Raw genomic sequence first — 15,581 nt, forward strand, 5'->3', positions numbered from 1 at the left:
GTGATTAATTCTATAAATAATGTAACAATATATTTTTGTATGATTTTTTTTTTATAATATTAATAAAAAATTATTTTTTTTTAAAAGAGTGAGGTTTATAAAAAGCAGTAGTGGGTGGGAGGTGAGGGACAGCGTGCGAGAATGGATCCGCTGTCGGCTCTTCGAGAGTTCACAATGAGAGGAGAGGTGGAGAGAATAGTGCGTGTGAACGGCGAGTTCCGATTCGGAGAGGAGTACACGTTCCCATGCTGGGTGGAGACCGCGTACCGTTCCACCAAGGGCAACCGCTACACCCTTGAAACCCTAGTCCACTACGTGAAAAACCACCATCTCAAACACACCGAGTACATCCAGAACACCTTCGCCGTCGGCATCCCCTCCGTCACCCTCCCCGACCGCAAGCCCCTCCTCCAGTACCTCCAGGGCACCCTCGCCTCCACCGACTCCATCGAGTACCGCCCCGAGGACCCCCCCTTCGCCCCCAAATCCCAGGCCCAGGCCCAGGCCCAACCCCAGCCCCAGCCCCAGGAACTGGACCTCATGTCCATGATCCGCTCCGTCGAGAGGCCCCTCAAGGACCGCCAGGCCCTCCTCGAGTGCAAGAATCGCGACTTCTACACCGTCCTCGTCTCCGCCACCAAACGCGAGGAGGAGCGCCAGCGGATCGACTCCCACCAGCGGAAGGACGGCCTCGTCGCCAAGAGCCGCTTGACGGGCTTCTCCGACGGGACCGCCGCCTTCTCCGACGACATGGGCCCCTACGACCCAACTCCCAAGCCCAAAATGCACCTCAAGGGCTCTAAGATCGGGGAAGGCGTCCCCATTATCCTTGTCCCCAGCGCCTTCCAAACCCTAATCACTATCTACAACGTGAAGGAGTTCCTTGAGGACGGTGTTTATATACCCACGGATGTCAAAGTCAAGCAGATGAAAGGTGCTAGGCCCGATTGCGTCACTGTGCAGAAGAAGCTTAGTAGGGATAGGGTTGTAACCGCTTACGAAGTCAGGGATAAGCCCTCTTCGCTCAAACCCGAGGACTGGGATCGTGTCGTCGCTGTTTTCGTTTTGGGCAAGGAGTGGCAGTTTAAGGATTGGCCTTTCAAGGACCATGTTGAAATTTTCAACAAAAGTTAGTCAGTCCTCACTTGTTATGCTAAACTATGCTGTTGAATTTTTCTAGTAACGCTTTGTCATTCCTTTTTGCAGTTATTGGATTTTACATGCGATTTGAAGATGATAGTTTGGAGTCGGCGAAGAATGTGAAGCAGTGGAATGTCAAGATTGTCTCGGTGGGTTCATGTTCTGTTATTCTCAAAGCTTGTCTTATTATGTTTTCAGCTCATGAACTTGTAGTCTAACTTGATGGCACTGGCAGATTAGTAAGAACAAGAGACATCAAGACAGGGCTGCTGCGCTTGACGTGTGGGAGAGACTGGAAGATTTTGTACGCTCTCGATCGCATTCTTGATTTGTACCAGATCATGGGCGTGCGTAATTTTGATTGTGAGCTCCTCAGTGCCTAAATATTGCATCTTTTTGGTCTTTATGTTTTATGAGATGGTATGAGATAAATAGTTCCAATAGTATGCTCCTCTGTATAATATGGATGGGAATGTTTATACTTGCAACGAACTTTTAAAGCTACACGTCTCAAATTTAGACTCAAGTTTTGTCCATAAATGTATAAGATTAATTTATGTGCAATGTTTGGAATGCTTCTATTCTTCATCAGGATTTGCTGGATGTAGAGACTGACTTGACTCAGAGTTCTAGCTTGATTATTTATTTTTTTTGTTATTCTTCCTGAGATGTGGTTCGAGGGAGAGATTCAAATTCTTTAATTACGTGGTTCATGGTGTACTACATATTTTATTCATCTGTTCTGCTCTGTGTATACGTGGAAGTCATGCTAGTCTGCCACTGCATCTGGTTCCGTAATTGAAGCCTGTTGAATTCACTTGCTTTGTTTAGTAATCACTTGAAGATGGGACCTGTTAATTGGTTTGGGTTTATTGTTGGCAGCTTTGTGAGGATTAATGTGTAAATGAGCTCTTATGTTCTTAACTATTTCATGTCTAAGAAAATTAAAGAAAATCATTTCATTCACATATCATGGAAATTAGTAGAAAATTAACTGAGGAGAGTGTGTTAAGTTGGACGTAACGGATGTGCAAATACAAAGTTCTGATCCCTCTAAATAGAAGTTTGAATCCATGAAAGACTATGTTGTCTAATAATGGCTTTGTAGTTTGTGGATTGCCGTTCATAGTAAATAAATTTAGTTTCATTGATCAGTTTCAATTAAAAGTTCATTGCCTTAGTGCCGAAAGTGCTACACTCGAGTTTTGTGCGCTTTCTGAGGTTAGAATCCAATGACATGTTCCGAGTGAATTATGAATAGCAAACCACAAGTCACAACCCATCTTTATTGATAAACTGAGAGAACAAACATCTCACATTGTACAAAACTATGTAACCCAGTAGGGGTCACAAATGAATAGATCGAACCCTTCAGCCTAAGGGGAACTCAATAGTATATGATTAAACAAGAACAAATGGCGAACAAACAAAAAATAGCAAACGGGAAGCCAACTGATTATAGAATCAATATGTTGTAAAAGTTGAAACGTATGTTGCTGCTGCTAAAATAAGTATCAGAGGTGTTGATAACTTGATGGAATTCCCGCTGGATGAGCCACCATCAGTTGTGGGTAGGGTTTTGGATCCGGTTCCTGCAAGTGAATGTCAATTTGAATGGTTAACTCGGACAAAGGGCAAATTGGATGTAATCAGACTGTGAAGCATCAACTAAAATACCATCCCGAAAAGTGGTGAATTAACTTTCAGTACCTGATGGAATTGAATTTGGAGATTCCGCTTCTGTTTCTGTTGGTGGGGAAGCAGCTGCTGGCGAACAAAAAATGTTACGTTAGCAGAAGGATGTTGATCAGAATGGGTTACGCTTATCTTGGTTATTATTTAGTTCTGTTTTTCGTTTTTTTTGTTTGTATTGAATGTAATGTAATGAAATAGAAATTGTGTTGTCTTACCATTGTTACACTGACTGGTGGGTGGGGTCTGCACCTTGCAAGCACCAGGCAATGCCAGAGCTTGAGTTTGGTTGATGTTGATCCCCAGCGATGATCCACCGCTGCTAAGAACCTGACACAGGCATTGTGGTTGTGAGCGTACCACACTGGCAAGCTGTGAGCAGCATCCTGAAGAAGGGGTTGAAGAATTCCCTGTGATATAGTTAAGGCACGGTGACAGGCTCACCAACACATTTGTGCAACTCGATTGTGCTGCAGCTCCTGCACACAGCATGGCCATTACCACCAAAACCAAACCCGTCTCCATTTTTGTGTGCGCCATCCGAATTGTTTGATGCAAATGTGTTGGTTTGGTATCCTTTTTCTTTCGAGTGTAAGGGATATTTTGGAAGAGAGGATGGTTTTGGAAGAAGGAGGCATGGGGTTTTGTAGGGGAAGGGGGGCAGAAAATGACAATGGTAAGGTGATGTGGGTGAACAACTCCTCCTACTGTCCAACGGGATCTATTTGGTATCTGGTGGCGGCCTTATATATTGTTAGGTAATCAAACCTCAATTCTGGGACCCTTTTTCTATAATATTGACTTGCGTATAAAATTCTAAATCCTGGGCGGTTAAACAGATGACCCACTAAAGCTTCTCAGGCTTCGGGTCAGTAATACTTTTATGTGTTCAAAGCAGCAGACTTAAAAAACATAACCAAACAAGAAAGAACCACGTGTCTTGCGAGATGGACAGCAGTCTGTAACATGTATGTTTGATCGAAAACGTATTAGCGTCCCCTTGTAGCTTCAACTCACGAACAGAAGACGTTGTAAGCTATTGATTTACAATTTTATGCCAACTTCTCCCCAAGTATTTGACCAGTCAATTTACAGAATTTTAATAGTTTTTAAAGTATGTTTCATCCAAATAACTAAAAAAATTAATTTAAAGCAAATTTAGTACCGCTATATGCTAGTAAATTTTCATTTAGGTAGTCAGAAACCATTGCCATATATTGGTTGTGTTAATGTTATAGCCGAAATATTGATCGTCATAAATCAAGTCGCGTTTAAAAACGGTTTGATATGGTTAATAAGTTGGGTCTTTGAAAAAAGTCTGGCTTGGGCTTGACCCCAAAATATAGTAGACGTTTAAATGAGTTGAAGTCCAATGGAAGCTTTATGTGTTAACCTAGTATCACATTTGTATGATTTAATAAATAAATATTTAATGTAAAAGCAGAGAAACGCTAGGAAGATAAAGGGGTTAAGCCGTTTAAGTTGGTTAGTTTAAACTATATGTTGTAGTAATCTTTTAATAATGAATTTGATTTTCATGAATAAAAAAAAGGGCAGGAAGTGAAGAGGGAAGTACTACTAGCACTAGGATTCGGTTATCTATCCTCTTGAGCAGATGACCTAATAAAATAAAGAATGATTTGATTTGACATTTGCCAGCTTACTAATGATAAAAAAACAATAGATTAGGGTAGGATGTTTTAGATGCCACCTGAGCTTAAAATGCCACCATTCACAAACCTACTCCCACTCTTTTCATTTCCCACTGATTAGTTATGGCAGTTGAGCTTTTAGACCTATTTTTTTCTCCTTTATCTCCTTATAAATTTCCTTATTCTCCATTTTCCCACTATCAAACTTCCAAACTGTACTTTTGAAGACAAGCATCCAAAACTCAAACATGGAGCGTTTTGTGAGCCTAACTGTGATATTAGCCATGGCTACGGTGATAGCTAGACCAGCCTACGCCCAAGTGACGACGCCATGCAACGCATCAATGATAAACAGTTTGTTGAACCCTTGCATGAATTTCCTGACAAATAGCAGTGGCAATGGCACTTCTTCAGCTTCACCAACTGCAGACTGCTGTAATAGCATAAAGTCCGTCACAAGTGGGGGCATGGACTGTTTGTGTCTCATTGTCACCGGCAATCTTCCCTTCACAATACCAATCAACCGAACCTTGGCCATCTCTCTTCCTCGTGCTTGCAATTTGCCTCGTCTTCCACTTCAATGCAAAGGTATACACATATTTCTTCAATCTTTATTTTCTTAAGTTCTTTCTTACTATTTGTTTTTAATTATTCAATTTATCAAGTGCTTTCTTATTTTGCAGCCTCAGGTTCGCCAATTCCAGCTCCAGGTAACGCCAATATGCTTAAAACTTATTATATTAAGGGTCTTTTAAAACAGTTTTACAAGAAAACAATAGAAAGAAAAAATGAAATAATTTTTTCTATAAATTAAAATTAGTATATTCTGTTACTAACATCTCAAAAATCTTATTTTTGACTTTTAGTTTAAGGGAAAACTTATTTTAATTTTTCTTTTTATTTTTATCTCTAGAAAACTTTATCTAGACCATAAGTGTTAATCATCGAACCTTTTCCATATTTTGATTAATGCTTTACATGATTTTGATTTATGTTGGCAGGACCAGCGGCTTTTGGGCCATCTCTTTCTCCATCTGTTCCACCTCTTAGTCCTCAAGGTACACACTATCATATGCAATTTCTTATGGCATGCACTGTGACAGTTTATTGAGAACTAAACACTTGTCAACTTGAATACTAATACTAATGCTAATGTGAGCATCTTGTTTTGTTTGAACAGCTTCCTCTGTAGTTCCCTCACCTTCTTTGGCACCAGTGTCTGATACAACCCCTCCTCTTTTGACTCCATCATCTGCAACCACAGGAGGAAGTGGCCGCTCTGATCTGACTCCATCATCTGCCATCTCATCTTACCACCTCCTGCCTTCTGTTTTATTGATTGCTATAGGATTTTCCCTTCATTCTTAAACACTACTAGGTTGCTGTGCCTTCCACATCTTTGTGCCTATTTATTAGGTTTTGCTCAGATTATTATATCAAAAGGCATTTTGTGTTGGGGTGTATATGAGTGCATGGAAAGCAAATTATTGTTATTTTATTCACTCAGCAAGTTTATTAAGTTTGCCGAATTTCATTAAGGTGTAAAGTTTTATAAATATTTTTAATGTAAACATTTATTACGTGAATTATGATGATAAAATTTCAATTTTAATTTGAAAACAACACTAGCAAAACTATATAAGTTCATTTGGAGTTGATAAAAAGGTGACATCAACCTTGGCATACCTTAATGCAACATAAGAACTACAATATGAATTTATCAGACAGGCTAAATCATAAAATCTTAGATGGCTGTTCAGCGGAGGGTGCATAGAATATACATTTTGCTGTGCAGTGGTTGGCTCAAAGCAACAGTTCCAACTTCCTTTGCTAGTTAGCCCTTTGCTTGTTCTACTGTTGTCAAACTGCTAAATATCAGTTCCTCCCCCAAGTCTTCGTTGACTTAATAATGAATTCTCCCTCTTTTTTTTTTTTTTTTTTTTTCACCACTCCGATTGTTTGTCATATTAAGTTAACAAAATAAAAATAAATCATTTTGTTGACTGTTGATGATATTTGACACTAAATTCAAATACAAACTTCTTTTTGTACGTTGAGATTTAAACAAAATTATCTAAATGACGAGGAGGTCATTGTATGAAAATATTACTGTGCTTCTAATCAATACTAATTTTTTTAAAATATATTTGGTGGTGGAAGTTGTGCAAAGGTGGTGGTGAAGACAACAATTGCAATAGCATAAAAACCATGACAATATTGAAAAGTAATGTAACAATTGTAATAGTCGATAAAAATAATGTGATGATACATGTTATCAATTAAATTGCTTCTCGTTTTTATTTTTTTTGTGATAGTCATTGTCCATTCAATAACATCATAGATAAAAATGTTTGTTAAACTCTATGTATTACATAAATGCACTTTAAAAAATCACTGATCAAAAGTAAAGCTCATATTAAGTACATATGGGATTTAGTTTAATTGGATGAGGTGCGTGAAATATTTATTAAAGAAATAAGTTAATTGTATTAAATTTGATCTACTTTGTAATATTTTTTACAAAATTATTTATAAATATTAGAAAAATTAGGCAATTATTTATAAAAGAAATGATATTTTAGAACATGTGATTAAATAAGATAAAGAAATGATATTTTAGTTTTCGTTATAAAATATTACATATGATAGGAATCGATGGCGTTGGTGGAAGCATTATGATATTCGAAAGGCGAAAGAAAAGTGCATGCATAGACCTAATGATCATGAGAAGTGAGTCGGTTTCAGTGACGCCAAATGGCAAACGTATGATGGCGTCGGTGGTCCTCCTCTTGGGTGCGGCGGTGGTGACGGCGGCGAGGGAGGGTTGCACGGAGGAGCTAACGTCGTTTTCACCGTGTCTGGCGTACGTGTCGTATCCTCCGAACAACTTGACGGAAAGCGCTTCGGAAAAGTGCTGCGAGGCCTTCTCCTCCGCCGCGGACTCGGCGTGCCTCTGCTATCTCCTCCGCGAGCCAATGATTCTGGGTTTCCCTCTGAACAGCAGCAGACTCCTCTCCCTCTCTTGGCTGTGTCCGTCTCCCAACACAACCTCAACCACCTTCCCTTCTCTTTGCTCAGGTACGTACGTAACACTCATTCTTTATTCTTTCTTTCTTTCTTTCTTTCTTTCACTCTAAATCTTACCTTAAGGCTTAAGATAGTTATTTAACGTCGTCCTTGCATTGCATTCTTGTTTTTCTTTGACAGCATCAGCACCGGCTCTTCCTCCTCTCAACAGCGCACCAACTCAACCTCTACGCGGTAGTGGTGGTGGTGGTGGTGGTGGTAGTGAGTCTTCACTTTCTGTTGTGGATATTTCTTATTATTAACGAGAATGAACGTGTATGTATATATTAACACGAGCATGCATGCATGCATGCATGCATGCATGCATATGGGAACGTGCAGGAGGAGGAGGAGGAGGAAGATCAGGATCAGGGTTGGGTGGATCTTATGGGAAAGGGGTACCAGCTGAAGCAGGAGCAGGAGCAGGAGCAGCAACAATAACATGGTTTCACAACACCTCCCCCAATGCTTCAACCCTCACTTCACACATACTGCTTTTCATTACCCTCATTTTCTCAACCTTTTCATGGGAAATATAGTTGAACCTTAGGAATTAATATGTTAATTGCTATTGTTGCTACACCCTCGATCGGTTGGTCTTTATTTCAATACATAATGGCCGTACGTGTTTCAAACATATACACACTTTTGTTTCTCATCCCAATTGTGCGTTTCCCTGGTGACAAAATATATACAAGTTATATCTTTGTTTTTTATTCGCTTCTTTCTTCGGTTAGCTTAGGTTCTGTTCTTTGTTAGTAACTTGTTAGTTATTAGTAAAGGATGTCGTATAAATACACTTTTACTGATAATGAATAACTTATCTATTCAAGTAGTCATGATTTTAGAACTGGTTGATGACATGATAACTTACGTGATTAACTTCTGTAATTAATCAATTCATCCATATACAATATCATGGGTTAGACAGATAGATATGGGCTTTTTAAAATCAACGTCACGTCTTAAAAGAAAATCAATCGTAGATGTGTAAAACTTCATCCACCAGAAAACAAGTTGTAGCATCCACAAATTTTGCCTGTTGGACGTATAGAGAAAACACGGATGCACATTCCAAAATCTGTTCCAAACATGCACCAGGTCCACGTTAACTTAACACAAAAAAGTATGGAGTATGGACATGTGATTTTGTAACACTCCTCAACACGTGACCTTTCCAACTCTTGCTAAAATATCTTGTTACTAATTTTATTACCATATTGTTTTCATGGAATGCTTAGGAAAATATTGTTACACACCCAAATAATTAATCTCGTTTCTAATCTGGATGCAGCGCTCGCATGATAAAAACTAAAGGCATGTTTGTATATTTACAAATATTCAATATTTTAGACTCCAGACAACTGGTCGATGACAACTTGCATGATAAACAATTTGTAATTAATCAATTCACCAGGATACAATATGGGTTAGATCGCCTTTTTAATTTTATTTTTTTTAAAAAAACTTTATGGGATAAATAAAATCAACTAGGCCTCGTTCCAAACACAAGTGTAAGTCCACAGAAACCTAATACAAAAAGTCATAAAGAGAGTATAAACATGAATCTTGTGAAAAAGTCCAAGTCCGAGGTGCTAGATTAATTACTTCTCCAGCCGTCAGACCATTCAGCTTCATCGGTAACAGGTTTAGGTAAATCTAACGGGGATGAATCCGGACCCCATCCAACATTGTTGGAGGGTGGCAATGCATTATCTTCAGTAAAGCATGAGTTCTCTCCAGTGTCCTCTTCCTCACAATGTTGAAGCCTTTCAGGAGGAGAACAACCCAGATAAGATGAGTTGTCCACACAGTGCCACAACATTTGGCTCCAATTGTCGTCCTGCCAAATGACAAGTGAAGAATGATTTTATAAACCATTATTATCAGGATAAGGTTCTAGCTAACAATTAGGGTTTGAACCTGTTTTTTTTATATTATCACCATCTTTCTTTGAATATTTTGCAACAATATTTATCCAGTTAAGAGGACAAATTGACCAATTAATGTAGAAAACAGTAATACCATTATCTGTAAGCATTCCCATTTCTCAGTACAACCATGACAGTTAAAGTAATGTATTGTAACGTGTACCATCTAGAAAGTAGAAAACTAGTGCTTACATGCAATACAGTCAATCAGAGGAAATATGAACATGTTTTATATGTATAAGCACAAAAGGGGGGATCTGTAGTTAACTGACTTAACATATAGTTGCAGTTTGTTAGATAAAAAGCAATACCTTGCAGATAATATGTGGGTTCCCAATTATAACCAGCAGTGATATAGCTCGGGTTATAGCCACATTAAACCTTCTGTAATTGCTCAAAAAGCCAAGACAGTGGACTCTGTCAAACTCATTGTGTTTGATGGTAGATCGAACAGTTGATACGATAATAACCTCCTTCTCTTGTCCTTGAAATTGTTCAACGCTACCCACTTTGATTTCAGGCATATCTAGATTTTCAAGCGTCTGTTTTATTTTCAGCACTTGTTGCCTATATGGAGTTATTATGCCAATGTTTTCCTCATTTATATTCCCACCGGCTATCAGTCTCCTGACAACTTCTATAACTTTACTTACTTCAATTCGGTTGAACCAAGAGGGGTTATTCCCTTCTCTTTCATCACATCCTTGGATGCCATAGAAAAGAATAGGAAATTCCTGATTAGGGAGCAACTCCCCAATCTTCATGAAAGTTGTAGGATCTCTACAGGCAATCAATTCCCCTTCATAGAACAGCTTTGAAGGGAGATGTAAAATCGCTGGGTGACAACGATAGTTCTTAACCAATCTTGTTACATAATTTGCATCTCCCATAGAATATAACTCGCATTCAGATAACCGTTCCATGTATGAAACCCCCAACCCATACTCTTCTGCTTTTTTGGAATATATTACTGGACCCAACTGCAACTGGTCTCCAGCCAAAACAACAACAGTATCCCTTGTGCAGAGGTGGGACACAGGAATCAGGGTTTCAGGTTCTGAAGCTTGACCAGCCTCATCCAAGAAAATGTGAGAGAAGTGACCGCGGGAAACATCTTCAGCATAAAGAAGACCAGCACTCATATATGTGGATATTATGATCCTATAATGAATGAGGGCATTGACTGGGGGACACTTAAATACCAAATCATCAAAGAAGCAGAAGCGGATAAGTTCAGGTTTGACATCCTCATATGGCCTGGTAGATGCATTGAGCCTGAATATTTCAGTTTCTCGAAACGCAACATCCTTTTGAGCAAGGAGTTTCTCCAGTATGTAGTCTGCTGCACTATTTGAGGGTGCACAGACAAGAATACGAGCATTTTTATTATATTTGTAGAGCTGGAGGATTGCTTCTACTATTGTCCTCGACTTTCCCGTACCTGGGGGCCCATGAATCACATAAGGCGGTGCACCTTTGCAACCAAGAATCATTTTGATTGAACAAATTTGCTCCTCGTTAAAAGTACCAGATATGGGAACCAAAGCAGTGGTTTTGATCTGCCTCTTTCTGGAAAACGAAGATGGAAAAAGGAACTCATTTCCCAAGTAATCTGCTGCCTCAACTGCCTGATATAACCTTCTCATATTAAGCCTGTTATATGTGAAGTGAACATCATAGCGATTTTCATCCCTATGGAAAAAATGAAATTCAGGATCAAACTTCAAATAGACCTCATCAGCTTCAACTCGGTGGACAAATCCCTGCAGAAATTCACACACAGTAACCCAACCCTAAATGAATAATTTGTAGAATAATTGAAAGCAAATTGGATAAGCATATATTTACGAACAATAAAAGATAGCCAAAATTAATGATTAATGATTAATGGAATGCACTTCACACAGACATAGTGCCTGTTCTGCAAATGATTAAATTTTGGGAAATAATTGTTTATTTTTCAAAAGATCTCTCAATAATCTGCCAACAATAAGAAATTATTCCCTTAAAATAAGTATCAAACACATGGTTATAGAAATTGTTTGATTCACATTTTGAGTCACGCAAATCAATACAACTCACTCACCCTGTAAAACAAACAAGAGAGCAAATTGGAGCATGGGCAGAATCATGTCCTGAATTGCTGAACTTATCCTCAATGGATTAGAAACTGCAATTTAAGTGTTGCATTTTCTGCAGACATCATGAAGTTCGTGCAGTCAGGTCAAATATGACCCAACATGACCAGAGGGGGATAAATATCTTCGTGCAGTCCAGTCAGGCCAAATATGACCCAAATCTGGCCTTCTAAATAAATAAATAAATAATTCCAACAAGAAAAGGATACCCTTCTGTTAAGTTTTTCTTGAATCTTAAGCAATAAAACAATATCAAATCTATTACACAAAGTACCCATCTTGTTTTATATTCTACAATTCTGTAATAATCTCTTTAATTTTATTTAAGGTTTAGAACCAACACTCAAAGTGTAAAGTGCATTACAAATGTGTTCAATCTATCATAGCTGCCCCTGAATCATGTTTGCCAATGCAGAGAGGAAATGCAAGAGGCGTGCAGTATATATAGGTAAGACAATTGACACATAACAAATGTTGCCAACATAAATATATCACCACAGATGATATGGCATTCTATGATTCATTGGTTAAGATAACACAATCAAAAAGGCATGCACTTTTATTATCTACAAGAGCAGACTCTAGATCACATCAAAAGAAAATATAAAAAAATGTTAATAATTACGGTATCCATCTGATAGTATATAATGACCAGCTGATGCAACAATTTCTAGCTAAAAATTTTATTTATCCAAGTGAATGTGACCCGCAGCCAAATAAGGACCAAACCTGATAAACGGATGTGGTGTTATTATCATGTCCAGATGAGAGTTTGGCAAAGATAGAATCCCCATGAACCAGCGAGGGCCTTCTCTCAGCAAGCCCAGGAACCTCCATAGTCAAGAAATTACTGGTTCTCTTTCTCATAGATATGCATTCCATGTCATAAGTCCTCATGTCTTCCTGAAGTATAAGTCAGTATCAAGGAATTAATAGAAAAAAAATAAAATCAGTCTTGACGTTTTTTATGGCCTGTGACTCATAAGTTGCTATACAGTGTAACAAATATGATTACCTCCAATTGTATCTCTTCCATTATTATTAATGTTTTGAAATAAGAAGCATAAGTCCTTTTTGTAAGACCTTCTTCAAGAATTTGAGGGACCTGATTGCTCTCAAGCAACTCTCTGATGTCCCTGGGAATGTTATATCTTGGAAGTCGATTTATATATCTTCGGGTTGGCTTCCCTACAGGACGTGAAGCCGCAACAAAAGTATCTACGACAAATTTATCTTTTTTCCTTGCTCTTGAATAAGGCCTGTTAGAAGCCAAAGATTTAGAGAGTTTGTCTTCAACTAAGAGGAAAACCACCCTTTCGATTTTTTCATCTCCAACATCAAAATAAACAACTGATGAGTACATGCCCATATCTTTTGTCTTGCAAGACAACCATATTTTTAAGTTCTCTCCAGGCTGAAGCACCCTGTCCTCCAAAGTGAAAGATTCTAAAAAGCTTTGGTCTCCGTCTGCATTTGAATTTGCTGATGGAGGCTCTGTGAGAGAAAGAGTAAAACTGTCCTGAGGATTTGAGGCAAAAATATGAACACTCCACAGGTCCACAGGTTCACCAGTAGTATTCTTAATTGTTATTAAATCCACTGCAGTATCTCCTACAATTACAGATTGAGGCTTGCCATTCACAAATGCAAATGGGACAGATACAATAATCGGTGCCCTTTCATCCTCAACGTAACTGCAAACAGATTTCTCTTCCTCAAAATCTAGAAACCCGATTTCTGCCTTTTCTCCAATGACAGAGCATTCCTCATCTGACCATCCAGCAGTACTCATCGGAAACTATTGTATGCTACCTCCAAGTTTTGGCTCTACACAAAATATCATCCAAAAATAAATATATAGGAACATAATTTGGCAAAAGCAAAAACACAGACGAGATTATGAGAAAGCGAAGCTACAAAACAACAAGGCTTAGTTCCACTCGTGTAAACTGCAATTATGGCCTCAAAAGTGAATTTGCATAAAATTGGCGGATCCCAGCACAAATCACGATGAGTGCCTCTACCGTAAAATTGGTGCATTGGTGGTAATGTAGACTTAACAACAATCAATAATCTCCATAATATAAGTTTTGATACACTCTATTGCCATTTTAGAAACTGGATTTAAAGTCTAACTCAACCATATACAATCAGGTGAAAATCGTTCCTCACTTATATACACTAATGTATCTCATCATCACCAACACTAATATCCAAACATAGGAACAAGAAATAACCAAAACACGATCCTAAACGAAGATAAAGAAAAAGGAACAGTAGATGAAGAGAGAACCGTGCAGGGAAGGGTGAGAGAAGAAGCAATGGGTTAAATTGAAGCAGCGGTTACGCAGAACCTAAGGCAAAACGAAAAGTAGAATGAGGAAAGCAGAAACGATCAGTTTATAAGCGAAGCGAGCATGAATCTGTGAGGAAATCGCATTGCAAAAGGAGAGAGAAAGGGTTTTGGTTGGAAGACTTACTCCTTACCTTAGCGAGGAAGATTGGAAAAGTTCGCTAACTGATTTCTTCTCATCTCTGCGCACTGTGGAGTCAATCCGATCCTATATTTGTATATTTGGTTTCCACTCCATACACTTCACACTACGCAACCTTTCATGTTCAATTTTTTATATTTTCTTTTACCCTATCTATAATCTGTAATTTTTAAAATAACTTTATTTTTTTTTGTTACTAAGAAGAATTTTAAAATAATTTGTAATTTAACATACACGTGATGCAATTTTCTTTTTTTCATGTATAAATACATTTTAATATACAAATTATATTGTAATTCAAAATTATAAAAATAAATATTTTATTATATAAATTGGATTTAAGATTTACAGTAAATAATTTATATTTTGATATAAAATTATTTTTAATTAGATTTAAATATATTTTTAGCTCTTTAAATTTAAGAAAAATTTATTTTTGGTTCTTCATTTAATTTATGTAATTTAAAAAAAAAATACTTAGTCCTTTACATCATCAATATTATATCTAAAAGTGACAAATTAAGAAAATTATGTAGTATTAACTGGATTTAATATGATATTTTTCACTAACAACGACATTAATAGGTAGATTTTACATAATAATATTTGATAAATTTCTTAACAATATTTAAATATAAGGATTAAAATAAGATTTTTTAAAATTATAGGAACTAAAAATAACAATTTTAAATTTAAGAGACCAAAATAATAAAGAAATATTGAAATATAATTTAATAATAACAAAATGACAAATTAAAAAAATAAAGAAATAAGAAAATTTTAAAACGTTTTTATCGAAACAAAATTAACAAAATGATAAATTTAAAATACTCTTACTTAAAATTAATTTCTAAGAATATTTTCTTCAAGAAAATTATTCTAAATTTATATATTTATAATTTATAATTTATAATTATATATAAAGACAATTCATCATTTTTTATATACAATTTTTAAAATATTATCCTTGATAACTGCTCGATTTTTTTTAATAAATGATAATTCAACAATTCTATTTTATTAATTTAGATAAAAAAATATTATCTTTCATCATAACTACTTTATAACTTCCTTATCCCAAAACATTAATATATCCGCTTCATAATTTCATATATAAAAACAATCCGTTCTTTTTGCATACATGATTTTTAAAACATTATTATTTTTATTTATTATGATAACTGGTCGATTATTTTTTTAAGTAGATGATGATTCAATAAATTTATTTTATTGATTTAGATAAAATTTATTATTTTTCATCATACCTACTTTATAACTTCCTTATTCCAAAATATTAATGTAATCATTTTATAATTTCATATATAATGATAATTCATCCCTTTTGTATACCTAATTTTTAAAATATTATCTTTTATTTATTATGATAACTCTTCAATTATTTTTTTAAATAGATGATAATTCAATAATTTTATTTTATTAATTTAGATAAAATTATCATTTTTCATC

At 36.5% G+C, this 15,581-nt stretch overlaps 5 protein-coding genes across 11 annotated transcripts; 3 read left to right on the plus strand and 2 right to left on the minus strand.

Annotated features, from left to right (window-relative positions):
* The first annotated feature begins 108 nt into the window (after nt 1-108).
* Nucleotides 109-1,879, plus strand: PHP (PLANT HOMOLOGOUS TO PARAFIBROMIN). Of its 2 annotated transcripts, XM_020374531.3 has the most exons (4): nt 109-1,129; nt 1,207-1,289; nt 1,376-1,503; nt 1,733-1,879. In XM_020374531.3, the coding sequence occupies exons 1-3, from the start codon at nt 142-144 to the stop codon at nt 1,466-1,468; spliced, it is 1,164 nt and encodes a 387-aa protein (XP_020230120.1). In that variant the 5' UTR covers nt 109-141; the 3' UTR covers nt 1,469-1,503; nt 1,733-1,879. The 2 variants fall into 2 exon arrangements, with proteins under 2 accessions (XP_020230120.1, XP_020230119.1); XM_020374530.3 differs by lacking the exon at nt 1,733-1,879 and having other exon boundaries at nt 110-1,129; nt 1,376-1,728.
* On the plus strand, nt 1,388-6,104 carry LOC109810972 (non-specific lipid transfer protein GPI-anchored 20). The gene is made up of 5 exons (XM_020374591.3): nt 1,388-1,503; nt 4,712-5,072; nt 5,168-5,194; nt 5,486-5,542; nt 5,665-6,104. Exons 2-5 carry the CDS (start codon nt 4,733-4,735, stop codon nt 5,850-5,852), a joined length of 612 nt encoding a protein of 203 aa, XP_020230180.1. The 5' UTR covers nt 1,388-1,503; nt 4,712-4,732; the 3' UTR covers nt 5,853-6,104.
* LOC109810923 (Bifunctional inhibitor/lipid-transfer protein/seed storage 2S albumin superfamily protein) lies at nt 2,399-3,506 on the minus strand. The gene is made up of 3 exons (XM_020374532.3): nt 3,051-3,506; nt 2,851-2,907; nt 2,399-2,732 (listed from the first exon to the last, which is right to left on the minus strand). The coding sequence occupies exons 1-3, from the start codon at nt 3,370-3,372 to the stop codon at nt 2,605-2,607; spliced, it is 507 nt and encodes a 168-aa protein (XP_020230121.1). The 5' UTR covers nt 3,373-3,506; the 3' UTR covers nt 2,399-2,604.
* Nucleotides 6,105-6,642: 538 nt separating the features above from the next.
* On the plus strand, nt 6,643-8,266 carry LOC109810901 (Bifunctional inhibitor/lipid-transfer protein/seed storage 2S albumin superfamily protein). 3 transcript variants are annotated; one of them, XM_029273868.2, is made up of 3 exons: nt 6,643-7,562; nt 7,692-7,772; nt 7,893-8,266. In XM_029273868.2, the coding sequence occupies exons 1-3, from the start codon at nt 7,127-7,129 to the stop codon at nt 8,087-8,089; spliced, it is 714 nt and encodes a 237-aa protein (XP_029129701.2). In that variant the 5' UTR covers nt 6,643-7,126; the 3' UTR covers nt 8,090-8,266. The 3 variants fall into 3 exon arrangements, with proteins under 3 accessions (XP_029129701.2, XP_082923054.1, XP_082923053.1); XM_083066928.1 differs by having other exon boundaries at nt 7,896-8,266; XM_083066927.1 differs by having other exon boundaries at nt 7,692-7,769.
* Nucleotides 8,267-8,929: 663 nt separating this feature from the next.
* Nucleotides 8,930-14,247, minus strand: SDE3 (P-loop containing nucleoside triphosphate hydrolases superfamily protein). 4 transcript variants are annotated; one of them, XM_020374464.2, is made up of 6 exons: nt 14,100-14,219; nt 13,913-13,973; nt 12,635-13,446; nt 12,349-12,522; nt 9,793-11,244; nt 8,930-9,393 (listed from the first exon to the last, which is right to left on the minus strand). In XM_020374464.2, the coding sequence occupies exons 3-6, from the start codon at nt 13,409-13,411 to the stop codon at nt 9,151-9,153; spliced, it is 2,646 nt and encodes an 881-aa protein (XP_020230053.1). In that variant the 5' UTR covers nt 13,412-13,446; nt 13,913-13,973; nt 14,100-14,219; the 3' UTR covers nt 8,930-9,150. The 4 variants fall into 4 exon arrangements, with proteins under 4 accessions (XP_020230053.1, XP_020230054.1, XP_020230056.1 ...); XM_020374465.3 differs by having other exon boundaries at nt 14,107-14,213; XM_020374467.3 differs by lacking the exon at nt 13,913-13,973 and having other exon boundaries at nt 14,107-14,247.
* Nucleotides 14,248-15,581: the final 1,334 nt, after the last annotated feature.

This window comes from Cajanus cajan, chromosome 11, assembly GCF_000230855.2.
Source record: "Cajanus cajan strain Asha chromosome 11, NIPB_CcT2T_4, whole genome shotgun sequence".
In the NCBI taxonomy this organism is placed as follows: Eukaryota; Viridiplantae; Streptophyta; class Magnoliopsida; order Fabales; family Fabaceae; genus Cajanus; species Cajanus cajan.